Raw genomic sequence first — 18,307 nt, 5'->3', positions numbered from 1 at the left:
AACAGTGACTAACATGGATATTTGGCAGATATTTCCTTGAAGTGACATACTTCACTTACATTTACTTTCTTATTTACCATTTTTGGTTTTCTTCATTTGTTCCTATGGGTTGATATAACTATCTGGTGTCATTTCTTTACTTTAATACAATTTTTTTCCCCACCACCGCCTTTGTGCTGTTATTGTCAAATATGTTAAAGGCCTTATAATCAATTATACACATATTGTTCATATATTTGAGTTAGAAGAAATATGCATTTATACTGTCTTTTATAATTAATTACCTTTACCAGTGCTCTTTGTGTTTTTTTTTTTGGTGTGTTGATTTGTATTTCTACTTTGATTTACTGGCTTTCAACCTTATTAAGAACTTCCTTTAGTTATTTCTTGTAAGGTGGCTCTGCTAGCAACAATTCTGTCAGTTTTTGTCCTAGATTATCTTTATTTTGCTTTCATTTTTGAAAGGCAGTTTTGCTGGGTATAAGATTCTAGGTTGACAGTTTTTTCTTTCAGCACTTTGAATGTAGGATCTTGCTGCCTTCTGGCCTTCGTTGTTTCTGATGAGAAGTTAATCTTACTGGAGTTTCCTTGTACGTGATGAGTTCTTTTTCTCTCTTTCAGCATTTTTACTGTGGTAACTCTGGGTATAGGTCACTTTGCCATTTGTCCTACTTGGAGTTTGTTGAGCTTCTTGGATGTGTAGATTAATGGTTTGCAGCAAATTTGGGAAGATATCGATCATTATTCCTTTGGGTGTCTTTAAAATGTAGTATGTCTTTCATTACTGGAGGGTAGGTAGGTAGAGGGGTGGGTTAAATCAATGATAGGGCACTTGTGAAGTGGGTGTTGTATGTAAGTGATGAATCACTAAATTCTGCACGTGAAACTAATATTACACTGTGTGTTAACTAAGTAGAATTTATTTTATTTTATTTTTTAACTACCTGGAATTTAAAAACTTGAAGAAAAAAAATGTAGTGTATCTTTCAAACTGAAACCCTACTACCCCTTAAACACTAACTCTGCATGCAGACCTCCTCCTGGCCCTAGGCAACCACCATTCTGCTCTCTGTCTCTATGAATTTGATACTCTAGTTACATTATATAGGTGGAATTATATAATGTTTATTCTTTTTTGTGTGACTCCTTTTGCTTAGCATAATGTCTTCAAGGTTCATTCATGTTGAAGCTCATGACAGAATTTCCTAGGGTTTGTGTATTCTTAGGTATTGAAATTAGCTAGTCCCAGTTCCTGGGTATTGAAACTTTTTTCTTCCTCACTTGTTTTATTTTTATTTAACTTTTATACTATCTACTTTTGAATTATTGTCTGTCTAGTTTTATACATTGTTGTATGTTTAATTAGTAAAGCATCTAAGTTAAGAAAATGAAACTAAACAGTGCTTTGTTACTTTTGAGGAAAAGTTGATAGTTATGCTGTGGTTATGCTATGTTGTTTATGGAATTACTAATATACAAATTATAATGAATTTTGGAATACATAATTTTGGGGTCTTTTGCCTAAAAAAATTAATGATGTTATACCTCTCATTTGAATATGATTTTGTGAAATTGGTGGTTCTTAATTTTTTTAAACTAGTCTTTATATTTGAGGGACTTAGGACACATTCCCATCAATAAACAAGACTTAATTCAGTAGTGGTTCCCTGTAAGGAGGTCAGGACTACTCTTCCAATGAGTTGAATATACCCAACTACCCCAAAGTCACCGGTTAGTGTGGTTTCACTACATGCGGCATAATCATTTTTATTCCTTTTCATGTGCTTATGAAATTGTGCCATGTAACTTCTTTTAGTTTATCTAAATCCAGTCATGAGATTTAAGGCATCCTTTGCTCATGACCCACTTCAACTTAGAGCTGTTATTTTGATAATAGCTGCCCTGAATATGTGTGATCTTAGAGTGATTGTTGAATCCTTGTCTCGGTAAGGGTAGGCACTGAATGAATTTTGAGAACACCTGTCATTTTCTTTTTAAAGTTATTTATTCTTAGGGAGTATTTGTGATTTGAGGTACCTATTATATTTCCTCCCAATTTAAGGTTATTAATAAATCAAAATTTTTGATTAATATATAAAACATATCATTGGTATATAAATAAGCTCTATAAGTAAGTTAATCTTATATATGGTCTTTTATTTCCTAAACAGAGACTCTACAGGGGCAGGTAATTCACTGGTCCACAAGCGGTCTCCTTTACGTCGAAACCAAAAGACCCCAACATCCTTGACCAAGCTGTCTTTACAGGATGGACATAAAGTCAAAAAGCCAGCATGTAAATTTGAAGAGGGTCAGGATGTCCTAGCTAGATGGTCAGATGGCTTGTTTTATCTTGGAACTATCAAAAAGGCAGGTTACCTTTATATATCTTTGCTGTTTTGTGCAGTAAACTTTTAATAATTTTGAATTTAACTTCATGTTTTTGACTTACAAAGAAATCACTATAAATATTCCTCTGTATTTCAGATAAACATATTGAAACAGAGCTGCTTCATCATATTTGAAGACAGTTCTAAATCCTGGGTTCTCTGGAAGGACATTCAAACAGGCAGGTGCTACTATTTCTCTTGAACATGATTTACAGTAAAATTTGATTTTCTTTAGCCTGTCACTTTCTAGTATTTTTTTTGTTGAGTATAGTATATTAAGGTAACTCAGAATCACTTTTGAGGAAATGTACTCTTCATAGTCCTCAAGGAGTTATAATCTACATCATAGACCCTGAAAGAACAGGAATTATTCTTGTTAGAATAGAGATAGACTAAAGAACAGATGCATCAGTGGTGCATATCTATGAACTATTGTTACGGCCCATCTAATAATAACTTTGAAGAAAAGTTTTTAGCCACTAATCTGGGTAACATTTTGGGCTTCAACTTAACTGTTACCTGCTTATATTAGTAAAAGTAATGTAGGGAGCTAGTATTTATTGAGGACATACTATTTGCCAGATGACTTGGGGAAAATTAGGACATGTTAAACAGATTTAGAGTATTAGAAGTATTCATTAATAAGAATGATTTGAAATGACCATTTGATTAGGGGTTTTAATGTTTAGATGGGAAAATGAGGCTATATTTGTATGCCAATAAAAGTGTATACAGGTATTGTTATAGGTATGTTTTTTGTAATGCTTCCTATTTTATTGTAATAATTTCTATAATTGCTGTATGCCCTTTGAATCTGCTAAATAAAGGTGTTGTTCTAGGTATTTCTCTCATGAAAAGTGATTTATAATTTATGAGTATTAAAAATCTGAGTATTTTAGCTGCACACCAAAGCCCTGCCTTTTTTTTTTTTAATTGAGTTAATAGGCCTGCACTAAGACCTGTGTTTCATATCTCCTAGAAAGGAGATGTAAATTTTCTTTCCCTAAAGGGTGGTTACCTTTTTTTTTTTTAAGATTTTATTTATTCATTTGAGACACAAAGATAGAGAAAGCATGAGCAGGGAGAGAGGCAGAGGGAGAGGGAGAAGCAGGCTCCCCGCTGAGCCAGGAACCTGACATGGAGCTCGATCCCAGGACCTTGGGATCGTGACTTGAGCTGAAGGCAGACGCTTAACCATCTGAGCCACCCAGGTGCCCCAGGGTGGATACCTTTTTTTTTTTTTTTTAAGATTTTATTTATTCATTTGAGACACAGAGATAGAGAAAGCATGAGCAGGGAGAGAGGCAGAGGGAGAGGGAGAAGCAGGCTCCCTGCTGAGCCAGGAGCCTGACGTGGGGCTTGTTCCAGGACCTTGGGATCGTGACCTGAGCCGAAGGCAGACACTTAACCATCTGAGCCACCCAGGTGCCCCAGGGTGGATACCTTTCTAAAGTATTTAGTGATTGGGTTTTTAATTTGAATCCCAAGTGGAACTCTATGGTAGGTTACTACTGTGTGTTCTATTTCTTGATTTCACTCTTAATCTTTTTTAAAGAATAAGAAAGTTTTGGTAAAAGAATTAAATGTTCTAATTACCATGTACATAGTTGATACTCAGGGCTTAGCTCTTACTCTGGTAAAATGTCTTTCAAGAGAAACTTTTTATAATTCTTGGGATTGATCAGTTTAAAGTTCTGAAATTACGTTTTGAATCTGAAATTGAGGAGTCAGTGAGAAAAGGGATAGGAGAAGGATCGGACATCTCCAACAGTAGTTATATTGAGCAGATTTTGTTACCCCGCATACAGAATTATCTTTTTTTCTTAGTTTGTAAACATGGGTCTGTCTTTGTGGTAGGACTGAAACATGTTATACTGCTTCTGTTCCCCTATTAGTTATGAGTCCCTTTCAACTTTTCAGGGTTCTTGCAGGTTAAATACAGATTTATTTGTCTGTCTCCCCCCCACCCCCAATCCATTCCTTCCTTCCTTGCAGACAGGAAGAAGAAAGCCAGTCATACATAGAGAAAGTTGTGAAAGTGAAGGGTACTGTCCAACATGTGTTCCACCCAGTATTATCAGTTTAGTGGTGTGTGATTGTTTTTGCTCACTGGCTTTTTTTATTATCCTTAGAATTGAAAAAAGAATTGCTCCTTGGCTATTTAACTCTTTTTTAAAAAAGATTTATTTATTTGAGAGAGTGGGAGAGAGAGAGAAAGTGTGTGCACACGCATGGGGGGGAAGGGGGAGAGGGAGAGAGAAACTCAAGCAGACTCTGCACTGAGTGCAGAGCCCGATGCAGAGCTTGATCCCACGATCCTGAGATCATGACATGAGCTGAAACCAAGAGTCCTATGTCTAACTGACTGCACCATCCAGGCACCCCTATTTTACTCTTTATAGCACCCAGAAAATAGCGCACATGTAATTGGAGTTGCCATAGAATGAGGAAGTGAAACTGAATACTGCATTAATGGCAGATTTCAGTGTGGAGAGTAGCTTTAGTAATTTTCTTTCTATAAGAAACCTGCTAACAATATATATATATATATATCATAATAACTTAATAAATTGGACTAATTTCACCCATTTAATAAGATTTTTTTAAGATTTTATTTGTTTATTTGTCAGAGAGAGAGCACAAAGCAGGGGGAACGGCAGGTAGAAGGAGAAGCAGGCTTTCCCGCTGAGCAGGGAGCCTGATGTGGGGCTCGATCCCAGGACCCTGGGATCATGACCTGAGCTGAAGGCAAACGCTTAATGACTGAGCCGCCTAGGCGCCCCTATTTGTTTATTTTTTTAAGATTTTATTTATTTATTTGACAGAGCACAAGCAGGGGGAGCAGGAGAGGGAGAAGCAGAGGGAGAAGCAGGCTCCCTGCTGAGAAGGGAGCCCAATGGGGGGCTTGATCCCAGGACCCTGGGATCATGACCTGAGCCTAAGGCAGACGCTTAATGACTGAGCCACCCAGGCGTCCCTAATAAGATTATTTTAAAAGTTTATGTAAATAAACTTATGTAGAGAGAGTCATATTAGTAATCAAAGACATGTGCATTATAAAAGGGAGATAGGTTAAGACAAATACATTTAGAAGGATTTTAAATTTTAACACCTAATATGGTTTCTGTGAAAATAGTTTTTATTTTGGATATTACTTTAATAGTTGCATTAATGTTTTATATTCTTTAATCGATACTGCATACTCAGTTTTAGCAATTTATTCAAAAGAAATAATTCAAAAGTGAAAATGTTAGGTGGAAAATATTTACTGTAGTTTTATTTTAACAATAACAAAAAATTTGATATATATAAGATAAAACCCGGGGCCGTCAGTCCTTTTTCAGGGAATTGCTGATTTGGACTGAGAGGTGCCAGGCTCGATTTGGTTGCTCTCCTGACAGGAGCCGTAAACTCAGAAGCTATGCGGGCCATTTCCTTCCAAGTGTACAAGGAAGTAAACAAAGCCTGGGAGAGGTAGGGAGAGCGGACAAGAGACCAAAATAAACAAGGAAAAATGCAAAAAATGAACAAACAAAAAATTTGGTAACTTACGTATCTAGAGTAGAAGGGTAATAAAGTAAGTTTGGTTATTTCTACTGGATAGAATATTATGCAGCTATTAGAAATTATAATTTTGAATATAGTGTGAGCAATACTTTTGATAGAAAAAATATTACAAAATATAGATGAAGGAAAGATCTCAGAGTGGAGAGAATATGGACTCTGGCATATCTGAATTCGAATCCTAGCCTTGATACTTTCTGAGGGTCCTTGGGTTAGTTACTTTATCTTTCTGACCTCAGTTCTTCTCTATAATAATAAGATACTTATGTAATAAGTTGTAGAATTAAACAAAATAATGTATGTCAAGAACCTGACAATACTTCGCTGATAGCACAGAATAGTACCTTTTTATTATTGTTGGCATATGAATATACCATGTAGTTTGTGAAATTGAGGAGAAGAGAATATTGGGAATAATGATGTTAGAGTGTTAAAATCATATTCTTAATTTTATGGAATAAAATTGTTTTTAGAGTAAAAATGCCTAAAGAAGAAATAATTTACCTATTAAGGTAAAAAATATAATTAATAACTGTGGAACACCTTAACGTTTGTTGCACTGAGATTTTGTTAGACTTTATTGGACAGCATATTTCCAGATTTCTGAAGGTGGAGATTAAATAATTGGGGTTCAGCTTCTTTCATAAGTCAATAAATAAAAAGAAATGTAGAAAGAAAGAAGTCATTGACATACCTTCTTTGCCCTTTTTCTTTAGTGTTATGATGGTAGAGAGTATAGGGTGAGTGGATACATGTATATAGGTAGATGTGTGTTCTGGAGAGTAGTTCAAGTGTTCACAAAAGATTGCATTTCCTTGCCCTCCAGGGGAGTAGGAATGTTAGATGGGAGGGACACAGGGTGCATAGAGATAGCATTTTGTGGGTAGTACTTTGTCTTGAGAAGAAATCATTATAATTTAGTGAGTAAACATTGCCAGTATGGGCTACCCACAGAGTCAAAAAAGTAGTTTGGTATATGAAATTCTGCTTTATTATGACTATCTTTTAATGTATATTTTAAACATTTTAGGAGCCACTGGAAGTGGGGAAATGGTCTGTACAATATGTCAAGAAGAGTATTCAGAAGCTCCCAATGAAATGGTTATATGTGATAAGTGTGGCCAAGGTAAACATTGATTTCCTTTATCAATGTTTTGATAAGTTTTATTACATACTTAATGCTCCTATTGAAGATTAATCATTAAAAATACTTTACATTGGTAACTTGAAGCTGTTATAAATTTATTCATCAATTGTAAATATATTAATGTAGGAGAATACTAAAATGCCTTCTTGAAATTGTGTTGCAGTATTTATTAATAAAATAGAATTTGCTTTATGCTTTTTTTGATATTAAGGATATCATCAGTTGTGTCACACACCTCATATTGATTCCAGTGTGATTGATTCAGATGAAAAATGGCTCTGTCGACAGTGTGTTTTTGCAACAACAACAAAGGTATCTTTTAAGTGTTTTGGGCTAAAGCCCTAAATGGAATTTGTAAGGCACTCTCAACGTAATGATTGTGTATGTTGAAAGTTTATGTGACTGAAATGAACAATCAATGCTGGGTAGAAAGAGGTGAGGCTTATTGTTTGATAATGATGCTTAAAGTGACTTGGAGCTATCCTTGCACTTATTTTCTGATAGTGAGTGGTCTTGGAATTGGGGCAATAATTTGAAAGACAACAAAATAAAGATTATTATTAGTCAAACAGTTTGTGATATGGTAAGAAATTTAGAGTGGAGATTTCTTCAGAAGTTTCAGAAGCATTTTTATGTTAAAGAATTGTATTTAAAATTTTATCCTTCATTCGTTTAAATAACTTTTTCCCTCTAATATAGAGGGGTGGTGCGCTTAAGAAAGGACCAAATGCCAAAGCATTGCAAGTCATGAAGCAGACATTACCCTATAGTGTGGCAGACCTTGAATGGGATGCAGGTCATAAAACCAATGTCCAGCAATGTTATTGCTATTGTGGAGGCCCTGGAGAGTAAGTAGTTATTTCATGCCCTGTATGTGATTTTTGTTTATATTATCTTCTTTATTTTTGTTACTGATTGTGGTGTGGGATTGATAGTGAATTGTAAATGCATGAAAGTGTCAATAAAGAAAATTAGGGGAGAAAATTTAGAGATCGTAGTTATATTCATCTGTATCATTAGATGTTAGCTAAATAAGTGAATCTGAGTTCTAACCAAGAATGGTTAGAAATTTACCTTTAACTTCCGATCACTGGTCTTAGTTTTGCTTTTTGGAACTAAACAGATACATTTTATCTCTCTTTGAAGGTAACTCTTAAAATATTTCCATCTAGCAATCATATTTCTCACTCCCATGACTCACACCAATAGTGTAGTGTTTTTTTCCAGGTTAAAATCTCCATTATCATCAAACATTCTTTGTGACATGACTTCTAACCTCTGTCTTTGTTGCGCTCTAGGTTTTGAAAGTTACTCTTGAAATACGGTGTTATGATTAGAAAATTAGAAAATTCCAGGAGTAGTCTCACAGAATATAATTGGGCTATTAGAGTTCAGAACATTATGCTTCTGTTGTTGCAAGGAAAGATTCTATTTATTACTTCTCTTAGGTTGTCCTCTTATATTTTTTTTGCTCATTTTGGGTTTGTGGTGGTCAACTAATACCTCTTATTCTTTTTTTTTTTTTTTTTTTGGTATAAACTCATATTAAGCCAAGTTGTAAATCATGTATTTGTAGTACATTTAAAAAAATGCTGGTGAATCGTATTTCACTCTTTAAATTGTAATTATTGTTTTCTTGTGTCCTTCTTCCTCTCAGACTCAGTGTTTCTCTTAAGACAAGGGTGCTGTTTATTTTTTAAAGATATTATTTATTTATTTGAGAGAGAGAGAGCGCATGAGCGGGGGGTGGGCAAAGGGAGAGGGATAAGCAGACTTCCTGGCGAGTGGGGAGCCAGACTCGGGGCTCAGTCCAAGGACCCTGAGATCATGACCTGAGCCAAAGGCAGATGCTTAACCGACTGAGCCACCCAGGCACCCCGACAAGGGTACTGTTTAGAATGCTGGGTTAGTCATTGTCATTAAATGTCATTAAATGACAGTCATTGTCATTAACATATTATCTGTTCAAATGCATGTACAGAAAATGTAAAGTTTACCATGACTGGGACATAAGTTGTTCAGTGATGAAACATAAATAAATATATAGATGAATGTTTAGTTCTTCGTTCTCCCTAATCTCTAATTCTTAATGGAATTTTTTATTTGTGATTTAACATTTTTATAACAATTCTTAGTTTTTGGTCACCTGCAGATTTAAGAAACATTTGTCTAGTTTCTTTTTCACTTATAAAAGAGATACAGTGAATAAGCATAGAGAATGATCTTTTACTCATTTATACCTAGCATTTGGTTTAAAGTATTACTCAAAACAGGTAGAAACCATCATAGACATTTTATGAAGTGGATCATTTATTGTTCTTTAAGTACCATGACCACGTGAACTGTGTTTGATATTGTTAGCCACTCTAACTTTAGCAGAGGACCTAGCTAAGTACCTGGAACATAATTAGTATTAATTAGTCTTTTGATGAATGAATAACCTTACTTAATATTGGTCTTCTTGCCTTTGCCTACATATGGCTTACAGTTAATGGGGGACTTACTTTTTGAGCAAAATAATTATTGGAAGAAAAGGCATTATTTGGGTGGCAAATAGATATCAGTATATCAGAACCATGTACCAGCTGAAAAGAGAAGATATCCTTAGGTAGAGATTCAGTTTTAGCTTCTTCAGCTATTGGAAAAAGAACAAAACCTGTCACAAAGCCTTTATATCTGGTAGAGTCTTTGATTAGATTTATACTTAGGTTCAGCAAATTTATATATAAAGTTGCTATTCTACATTCCTTTCCATTATAATGGAAAAGAATAATGGAAACACTGTGAAGATACAAAGCTGCCTATGACTATTGGGTATATTGGGCGAACAGCTGTACACATCAGTAACCTCTGAAACTAATCTCCATTAGGGGGTGTAGAGTTGATGTGAAAAAAAATCCTGGGTTTGTTCTTTGACAGAGATTCTTTACTGGTCTAGGAACCAGGCTTCATAAGTTCTTGTGAATAAGGAAGGAGGGATGAAATCCTCAGTAACCTTTTTGGGAAAGAAAAAATTTCATGTTAAATATAGCAGAAATGTCATAATGTAATCATGACTATTTTGTATAATGCCACTTGGTTTTGTTTTGCTTTGTTTTTAAAACTTTACCTCAAAAGGTAGTAATTTTAATCTTAACTTTTTTTCTTATAGCTGGTATTTAAAGATGCTACAATGCTGCAAATGTAAGCAGTGGTTTCATGAGGCTTGTGTGCAATGCCTTCAAAAGCCAATGCTGTTTGGAGACAGGTGAGAAGGATACTTGAACTTTACCAATTGATATATATTTTTTTAGCTTTTATACTGTAGTTATGTTTGCAGTTTCAGATTTCTAAATGTAATTACAACAATGATTTGTGAAGGAGTCATTTAAGAGGGAAAATATTGAATGATAGACTTAAACTATGCATAATTTTAAAATACACAAAATTTTTGTGCTTTTAGATGTTATTTCAGAACAGTATTAAGTGTTTAATCAGTGATTATATTTGCTCCTATTGCCCCACAATGCTCTAAACTATTCCCATTGTTACCTTCCTTTAAAAAACCTCAGGGATCCTGTGACAGAAAATTGGCAAAGGCCACAGAACCTTGATACAAAATTTATACCTTCACCGATCTAAAAAATTTACAGAAGCAGACCTAATGTGGTTTTTGGATAAGGAGAATGTGGAATAGCAGAGAGCTCTAGGAAGGAAAATGAAAGAGCACTGAACTTGGCATAAAAAACCTGGGTTTAAATGTTGGCTTATGCTGCTTACTGTCTTTCAGAACTTAGGAAGATCAGTTTATCTCCTTTTGTTTTACCAGATTGTTTAGAGCATTGAGTAGAACATTGTATATGGGGGCTGTCATCAAAATTCATAGTACACACAAGCCATTAGTAAAATATACCTGTGTATGAATCTCTGTGTGAACTCTGAATGTCTAATGGGTAAAAAAAAAATTGCCCTTGCCCCCATATATGAACTATTTCATTATTTGTTGTTACTAGAAAACTTTAAATCACAGTGTCATAGTTCAAATTATATTTTGCTTTGTGTATCACTCATCTATTGTAGGATATGTACTTGCTGAATATTAGCTTTAGTTGTTGAATAATTTATGTATACCTTTGATTACTCAATATGCAACTTTTCTTTTTTTCTTAGGTTTTATACATTTATTTGCTCTGTCTGCAGTTCTGGACCAGAATACCTCAAACGTCTACCATTACAGTGGTAAGTATGGACATTTCTGTTAAGGAGCAATAAAGGGCCATATTCTTAAACCTACAGGATGAAATGTTCTGTATATTATTAACTTGGTTTAAATAAAAATTTGCTTTTCTTTATACCTTGCTTTATTTCTTTTATAGATCCGTAAACATGATGTCTTTTCACTAAAGATTATCTAGTTTTATTGCTGAAATAATAAGGCCATTTGTTGTCTAATGCATAAAATGTAGCTTTACATTTCTTTTAGATTTTCAAAATTCTTATTCATGTTTTTAATTCTTTTGGGCCTTCAGAATAGCATACAGCAGAAGAGAGAGGTCTTATACCAAATATGCTGGTTTCTGTTTAGTGTAATTCTTGTGTATGGGAAGTGTGATGAATTTTGGGAGATTTCTGATAAAATGCTTATAGTAAGTACTTAGAAATTTTTATTAAATGTTATATGCATTTTAGGAAAAGATAAGATTTAACTCATGAATCAGATAAAGTGTTAAAATATCTGTTCTATGGCTTATATGTAAGTGAAATGCAAAATTTTTTATTCTAAGTTATTTTTTCTTAGAGTTACTTCCTCTTGGAATGTATTTTAAGAAATTACTCAAATACCTTTTAGTTCAAATTTACTACTCAGTATAAACAAATATTTGTTTTCCAATTATTTTCATATGTAATGATTTATTACATTGTGAATAGGACTTATGCTATTGACCCTCTGCTCACCTAAATACTTCACGTTGGATTTTTTGATTGCTGTTTTTATTTTTTAAAATGTGATTTCCTAGCAATAACCAAAAATATTGCTTTTGTATATTGTGATTATTTTTGGATTCCAGGGTAGATATAGCACACCTATGCCTTTACAACCTAAGTGTTATTCACAAGAAGAAATACTTTGATTCTGAACTTGAGCTTATGACATACATTAATGAAAACTGGGATAGATTGCATCCTGGAGAGGTAAGTGGTCTTAGAGCTAATTTCATTAGCTACTTGATGTCTTTTTTGTTTTATTTTGTGTCTGTTAAAAGCAACTAAGATACATGTATAAGTTACACATCTAAAGCAGAATTTTATTTTTAGTTCAGGGAGAAGTAACTTTGATAGCAGGGTCAGCCCTCTCATCCTCCTGGTTATTGCCTGTTAACTCAGGGAAAAATGCAGGAGGAAGTAAATTACTTGATTCTTCGATTTTCTGAAGTGAGAATCATTATAGTTAAAGATGGAAGGGAGAAATCCTTATTATTGCATATCTTACTTATGGTTCCTCTTCCTGTTTTTCTAAGTTTCTATAAATTTAAGAGATATAACCAACCCTGTTCCTTTCTCTCTTGTTGGTACTCCCTTACATATATATATATCTTTGACTTCCAGGAATGGGAGGACTCAGTAACAGTGTTAGAATAATGAGTTAGGGAGTAAAGCTATTCTAGTTGGAGATTATCCCCCTCATTCTGACATCTCATTTTGCTTTTCATTTGCAAAGTCTAACCACTCATGCTGGTTTACAGAGTCTTTTAAAAAAAGCAATATAAAGGTTGATGTATGTTCATTGAAAAAGATTTTGAAACAATAGACATGCGCAAAGAAGAAAGTAACTAAAATAACTTTAATAGTTAACTTGTTTTTAGCACTTATTTTGAATTATTAAAATATAGATATTAACTACTCTTAGCTTAATGTTTTTGTTTTTTCCTTTTGAGAGTGTGGGGGTGCTGGGGAGGGGCAGAGGGAGAGGGAGAGAGAGGATCTTAAGCAGGCTCAGTCCCCAGAGTGGAGCCCGATGCTGGGGCTCTGTCTCACAAACCTGAGATCATAACCTGAGCCAAAATTAAGAGTCAGGTGCTTAACTGACTGAGCCACCCAGGCACCCATAACTACTCTTAGCTTAAATAAAAATTCTGTTTTATATTATGTGGAATTAGATGTGTGAATTTTAGTCACACATTACTTTTTGAAGAGGTAAAAGTTGTGTAAAGTGAAGTTTAGGAAGAATTTCTGCTTTTGTAGCTTTAGACATGGGGTAGTTTATAAAAGGTTCATGTCAAATTAGGATATCAGGTTTTTTTGGGTTGTTTTGGGGGTTTTTATGGGGCATCAGGGAGAACATAATGCACATTGAAAAGCTAGTTTGTGGTAGCAGCTGCGTATAAAACAAACACTTGTAGGATACTTAGATTTTTTTAAATCAAAGATATTATTAAAATCAATTGAGCTGAGATGTTTTGAGTGTTAGAAGTTGGAACACAACACTTTTCTGTTACATGCTTTTTCTGGATGAAATTTGAGAGAAAATGAGTATCTTACAAAGTTGATAAATTTTAGTAAACTGATTAGTAATAAAAGAAAAAAGTGTAAGGCACTAGTGGCTGTAGTGTTCATTATAGTCATCTTAATATTTAATACTTTAATATATTCTTTTAAAATGCTTTCTTTCTAGCCATGGTTCCTTCAGCACTTCATATGCAGATACATCTCTATTCTTAGTACATTTTATGTTTCACATGATTAAATTCTGTAGTAGTTATTTCATGTAGACAGTGGGCACAGATAGAAAAACTCAAGTTACTTTATTTCAAATGCTATCTTTTATTAAAATGAAAAATGATATTTAGATTTTATTCAAGAGGCTGAAAATAGAAAAAATCACAATTAGACTATTAGTCTAGACAAGTAGTCTATTTCTAAGAAATGAATTCAGTTTATGAATCTTATGTATCTTAGTTCTAGCTGTACTTCTGATACATATCAATAAATTTATTAGTAGATACATGTTTTCCTTTTCTGTAGCTTATGCGATAATGTCTTAGAAATAAGATGTTATACATTCAGTTTGATTTCTTACTCTTTGCCAATATGGAAATTTTTTTTTAATTTAAAAATTAAGAACATTATACTTTAATAAAACTTTGCAGTGGAAAAGTTTTACTTTTCTGAGGAATGTTTCCATTTTTTGGAGCCATCAAATTTATTATCAGAACAAGTGACTTTCTAATCATTTCTCATTGCTTTTTCTCTGCATTAAAAAAAAGAAAATATTCAGACTTAGTCATTCCATCCTCAAATGTTTACAGGTGGAAGTTCAGCTTTTAACTCTATATTAATCTTCTGTATCTTTATACTGTCATTATAATTGGTTTTTGAGAGTGAGATTTTAATAATAGACTATAAAATTTATGCCAGCCTAAACATTTATTTGTAACATTTAAATGTAACTAATTTTCCACTTAATTTACTTTTAAATATTTGTGATAATAGAAACAAAGATAATACAAATAATGGATTATTCCAGATTATTAAAATAGTATATCTTTGGTTAACTGAAATTGAATTGCAAATTGAGTTTTGTCACTAATCCAAATTTAGGTTTATAAAACTTCCTTTTTGTTTATAAATACTTTGTGTTAAAAATCTTATAAATAGCTTTAATTACTTTTAAAACATGGGAAATACTGTGTGTTAAGTGTATTGTTGGTTATTGAGTACTTAAGAGTCATTTAGAACGTTGGTTCTTACTATGTATACTGTCGACTATATGACATAGGCACTTGCTGTAGAAATTTCTCCTCAAAAATGAAACAAAACAAAAATAGTTGTGATTTAACTGTCTTAAATGTAGAGTTTCTTTCCTCCATGTGGGTAAAGAAAAAAAATCTTGTGGTGACTTGAGAAGTTGATTGAGAGTTTTATGGCTTTTTTTTTCAGGAATATATATGGACACACTAGTTATAGTCATAGGGAGGCACTTATATTTATTTTCTGAGCTGAATTAGGACTTAATTTTATATATGATAACACTGGTCAAAATTTAATGGTATTTCTATGTTATTTTGGAAGCCCCGTAAGTACTTATTTCAATTTCTAGTTACTTGGAGCAATCTTAATTGAATCAGTGGTATCCGTTTAGTGTTTTGTGCCTTTTTTTTTGATATAAAAGAAATACTATGACTATTTTTATAACAAAAAGATGTTTCAAAAGTATTAAACTTCTTTTGGAGAGTATATCCTTTCATACTGAAAGGCAAATTTAACATTTATGTATCATATTTTTTTTCTTAGTTGGTTATTTCAGGATTGTGAAGAGAAGCTGAAACTTTTAGAACATATTGGAACATAATGATAGTTATATATCCTGTTTTCTTATGTGATTTTTGTTTTCTTTTATATCTTTGAGACTTCTTGCCTTATATAGACTAAATGTAGCTATTTGAGAAACTATTGTTTTGTAATACTTTTTTTTAAGATAGTAAAAATATGTAATGCAACATTCGAGATCCAAGTAAAGGTTTATTTAGAATGAGCAATTAACTGTTGTACCATATTGCTTTTGAGAGTTAAAAAGAGATATTCATACTTCGGTATCTACTTATCATTTGTCCTTAATTCCCAGAGTGATCTGAAATCCTAGTTCTATAAGAGCAACCTACTTTTCTGTTAATGGTGTTCTTAAATTTTAACCCCCAAAGATTCATAGCAGTGTATTGAGTGCTACCTTTTGAAGGATGTAGGGGGAAAGGCATAAACTTAAATGAAATACTATAGCAGATATGATGTTTTAGCTAAAGAAGAAAATATAATAGAGGTGGTGTAATATTTTTAAATGAAAATTATAAGAAAATGATTAACAACAATACTTGAGGCTTTGAGTGTTTCGTATTAACATACAGTGTATAGGTTGGCAAACAAATTACTTAACCTGTTTTGCATCTTAAGCCTAGGTGGCATGGTAATTCAAAGGTGTATTTTATTGAAGGGAAGAGTTATAACTATACCTAATAGCATTTATGTCTATACAGAAATTTACAGCCCTGAAAGTAAAAGCATAATGTGAGATTAGTATCTGTGGTGGGAGGAACAAAAATGGTTATTATGTTAGCGATATTTTAAACCTCATGGTCAGATGGCAGACTTAGAATATGATGCTCTTTTAGTACAGATTATTTGATTCAAACTATAATATCTGTACTTAGAGTCTTCAAAATATGGAAAGGGATCCCTTGGCCCCATAATGCAAGTTGAAATATATAGTTCTATGCAAAATAGTTTTGGAGTGCTGAAGGAACTTACAGATAAAATTTCTGAGAAACTGTAGAGAGCAGGTACCAAAAAAAGAAGAGAGTTCAGTGTGCTTTTCAAAAAAGTAAAAGAGGAATAGATTTGAGAAATTAGTTTTGTTGATTGTCAGCAAATTGTAGAGCACGTTTTTCAGATGTGGTTTGTGAAGATTTAAAAAGCAATAAGGAAAAACACTTTTATTAGAATAAATCATTTTAAATACCCTAGTTTCTTTTATTGTTATGGTTAGCCACACTGGTATGTCAAATGCTATGGGCATAGTATAGACATAGTGTAACTGAATTTCATATTAGATACTGAAATTTGAACTGGTTAAAATTAAAAGTAAAAAATGGATATGTAACCAGTTGAAAAATAGAAACAAAAGCATTCAGTGGCTTGGAAATATTCTTGAGGGAGATTCTAATGGAGAGCCACAGGTTCTGTCTTTGTGTCTACTCCTAATTCAAGAAGGATGACAGAATCAAGAGAAAAGATTATCTCAAACACTGACCTGAAAACAAAGCAAATTAACAACAGTTATAAAGTTCTACTTTTAGGCTTAAATACACATCCAACCAGTTCAGAAGAAGCAGTGTATGATAGCGAAAACAGTTTATCTGATAAGATTTTAGAGTTTGGGTGGGGAGGTGGGGGGATGAGGAAGAGATGGAATTAGTTAGCCAAAGGTTAATAGGACATAATTATGTAATGTGGTTGCTAAGAGCTTTCAACCTAATCTTAAACTTAGACATAATCTTACACTTAGACATGATAGCTGCTATCAAATATTTGAAGAACTGGCTTGTAAAAAAGGACTAGAAGAGTTCCAGGAAGGAGGGTTTTGTCCACCTATGAAATGGGCTCCCTCAGTGGGTGCCTTATCAGCTTTCATTTTTGTTAATATTTAAACCAAGGTTGAATGCCTATCAGTACTATAAAAGTATTGATGGAACCTTGAATTACATGGACATCTAAAGTGTCTTTCAACCTTTAAGGTCTGATTCTGTTATTTCTTCTTTAATAGAAATTCTCTATCATTGAAAACTGCAGAAATTACAATAAGAGGAAGTGGTATGGTATAGAGGCATGAGCACCAGACTGTCCCATTTCTTTTCTTATTTTCTAAAAGCACCCAGTACATTAGCAAGTATGGACTCTTAGTGAATGTTGAGTGAATGGACTTATTGTCATTTGGGTTCAGAATTCTAGCTCTCTCACTAATCAGCCATTGAATTTGAGCATTTCATTTAACCTTTATATCTGTTAACTAATCTGTAAAATAGAGTTGGAGTAGATGACTCTATAAGTCTCTTTTGCCTCCAACATTCTATTTGACAGATTTGTTTACTCTTTTTACTTGAAGCAGTTCTGAGGTTTGGAAGTTTAAATTGGTAAAGAACATACTGGTGGTACTCTTGAAAGTCAACTATGATACTCTGGATTTTTGTTTTTTTTAAGTTATTGTGGCTTTAACTGAGAATGGTCCTTTTATAAAAATTGAGAATTTTTTGCTGTTGGGCCCCAGTCTTTAAACACTTAGAAGAAGAGGCAGAAATGACTCTTAAGGAAGCCTTTTTGAAACAAAATAATATTTTCTAGAATTGAATTTAAAATCAAGATTTTAAAACGTTTTGTGATGATAAAAAATTACTGAGACATTTTGAGTTTTAGGGCTGGCTAACGTCTATAACTTTTATGAAAATAAACCCCCCCCGTTTCACAGAATTTTTTGAAGTTATAGAGATTATTGGTTTCTGCTAATATTAGAAGTATTGGGAAATAAAATTTTATGTTTCTCATTACTTTTTATACTCTTCCCTAATAATATCTATTAGAACCAATATATGGTTGATATTAAAGTCATTCTAATATATTATTTCCTCAGATTATAGAATTAAATGTAATAACTAATAAAATCCCATTCTTGTAATGTTTT

General features: G+C 33.1%; 1 protein-coding gene across 6 annotated transcripts in view; it reads left to right on the top strand.

Moving 5' to 3' along the window:
- MTF2 (metal response element binding transcription factor 2) overlaps positions 1 to 18,307 on the top strand; it is a 61,222-nt gene that overhangs the window by 28,998 nt on the left and 13,917 nt on the right. For 4 of the 6 annotated variants that reach the window (XR_012379359.1, XR_003208422.2, XM_025872209.2 and 1 more), the window contains exons 2-9: positions 2,172 to 2,370; positions 2,488 to 2,569; positions 6,985 to 7,080; positions 7,313 to 7,413; positions 7,801 to 7,949; positions 10,253 to 10,348; positions 11,251 to 11,319; positions 12,150 to 12,273. Coding sequence is in view for 4 of the 6 variants with exons in the window: in XM_025872209.2 (XP_025727994.1) it covers positions 2,172 to 2,370; positions 2,488 to 2,569; positions 6,985 to 7,080; positions 7,313 to 7,413; positions 7,801 to 7,949; positions 10,253 to 10,348; positions 11,251 to 11,319; positions 12,150 to 12,273 (916 nt within the window). In the remaining 2 variants the exon portion in view is untranslated. Of the gene's footprint in view, positions 1 to 2,171; positions 2,371 to 2,487; positions 2,574 to 6,984; positions 7,081 to 7,312; positions 7,414 to 7,800; positions 7,950 to 10,252; positions 10,349 to 11,250; positions 11,320 to 12,149; positions 12,274 to 18,307 lie in introns of all 6 variants that reach the window. The other 2 variants (XM_025872210.2, XM_073896289.1) reach the window with 2 other exon arrangements.

This window comes from Callorhinus ursinus, unplaced genomic scaffold (genome assembly GCF_003265705.2).
Source record: "Callorhinus ursinus isolate GAN/ISIS: 27379988/994484 unplaced genomic scaffold, GSC_fseal_2.0 scaffold9, whole genome shotgun sequence".
NCBI classification, from domain to species: domain Eukaryota; kingdom Metazoa; phylum Chordata; class Mammalia; order Carnivora; family Otariidae; genus Callorhinus; species Callorhinus ursinus.
This window is presented reverse-complemented; position numbering and strand designations above follow the sequence as displayed.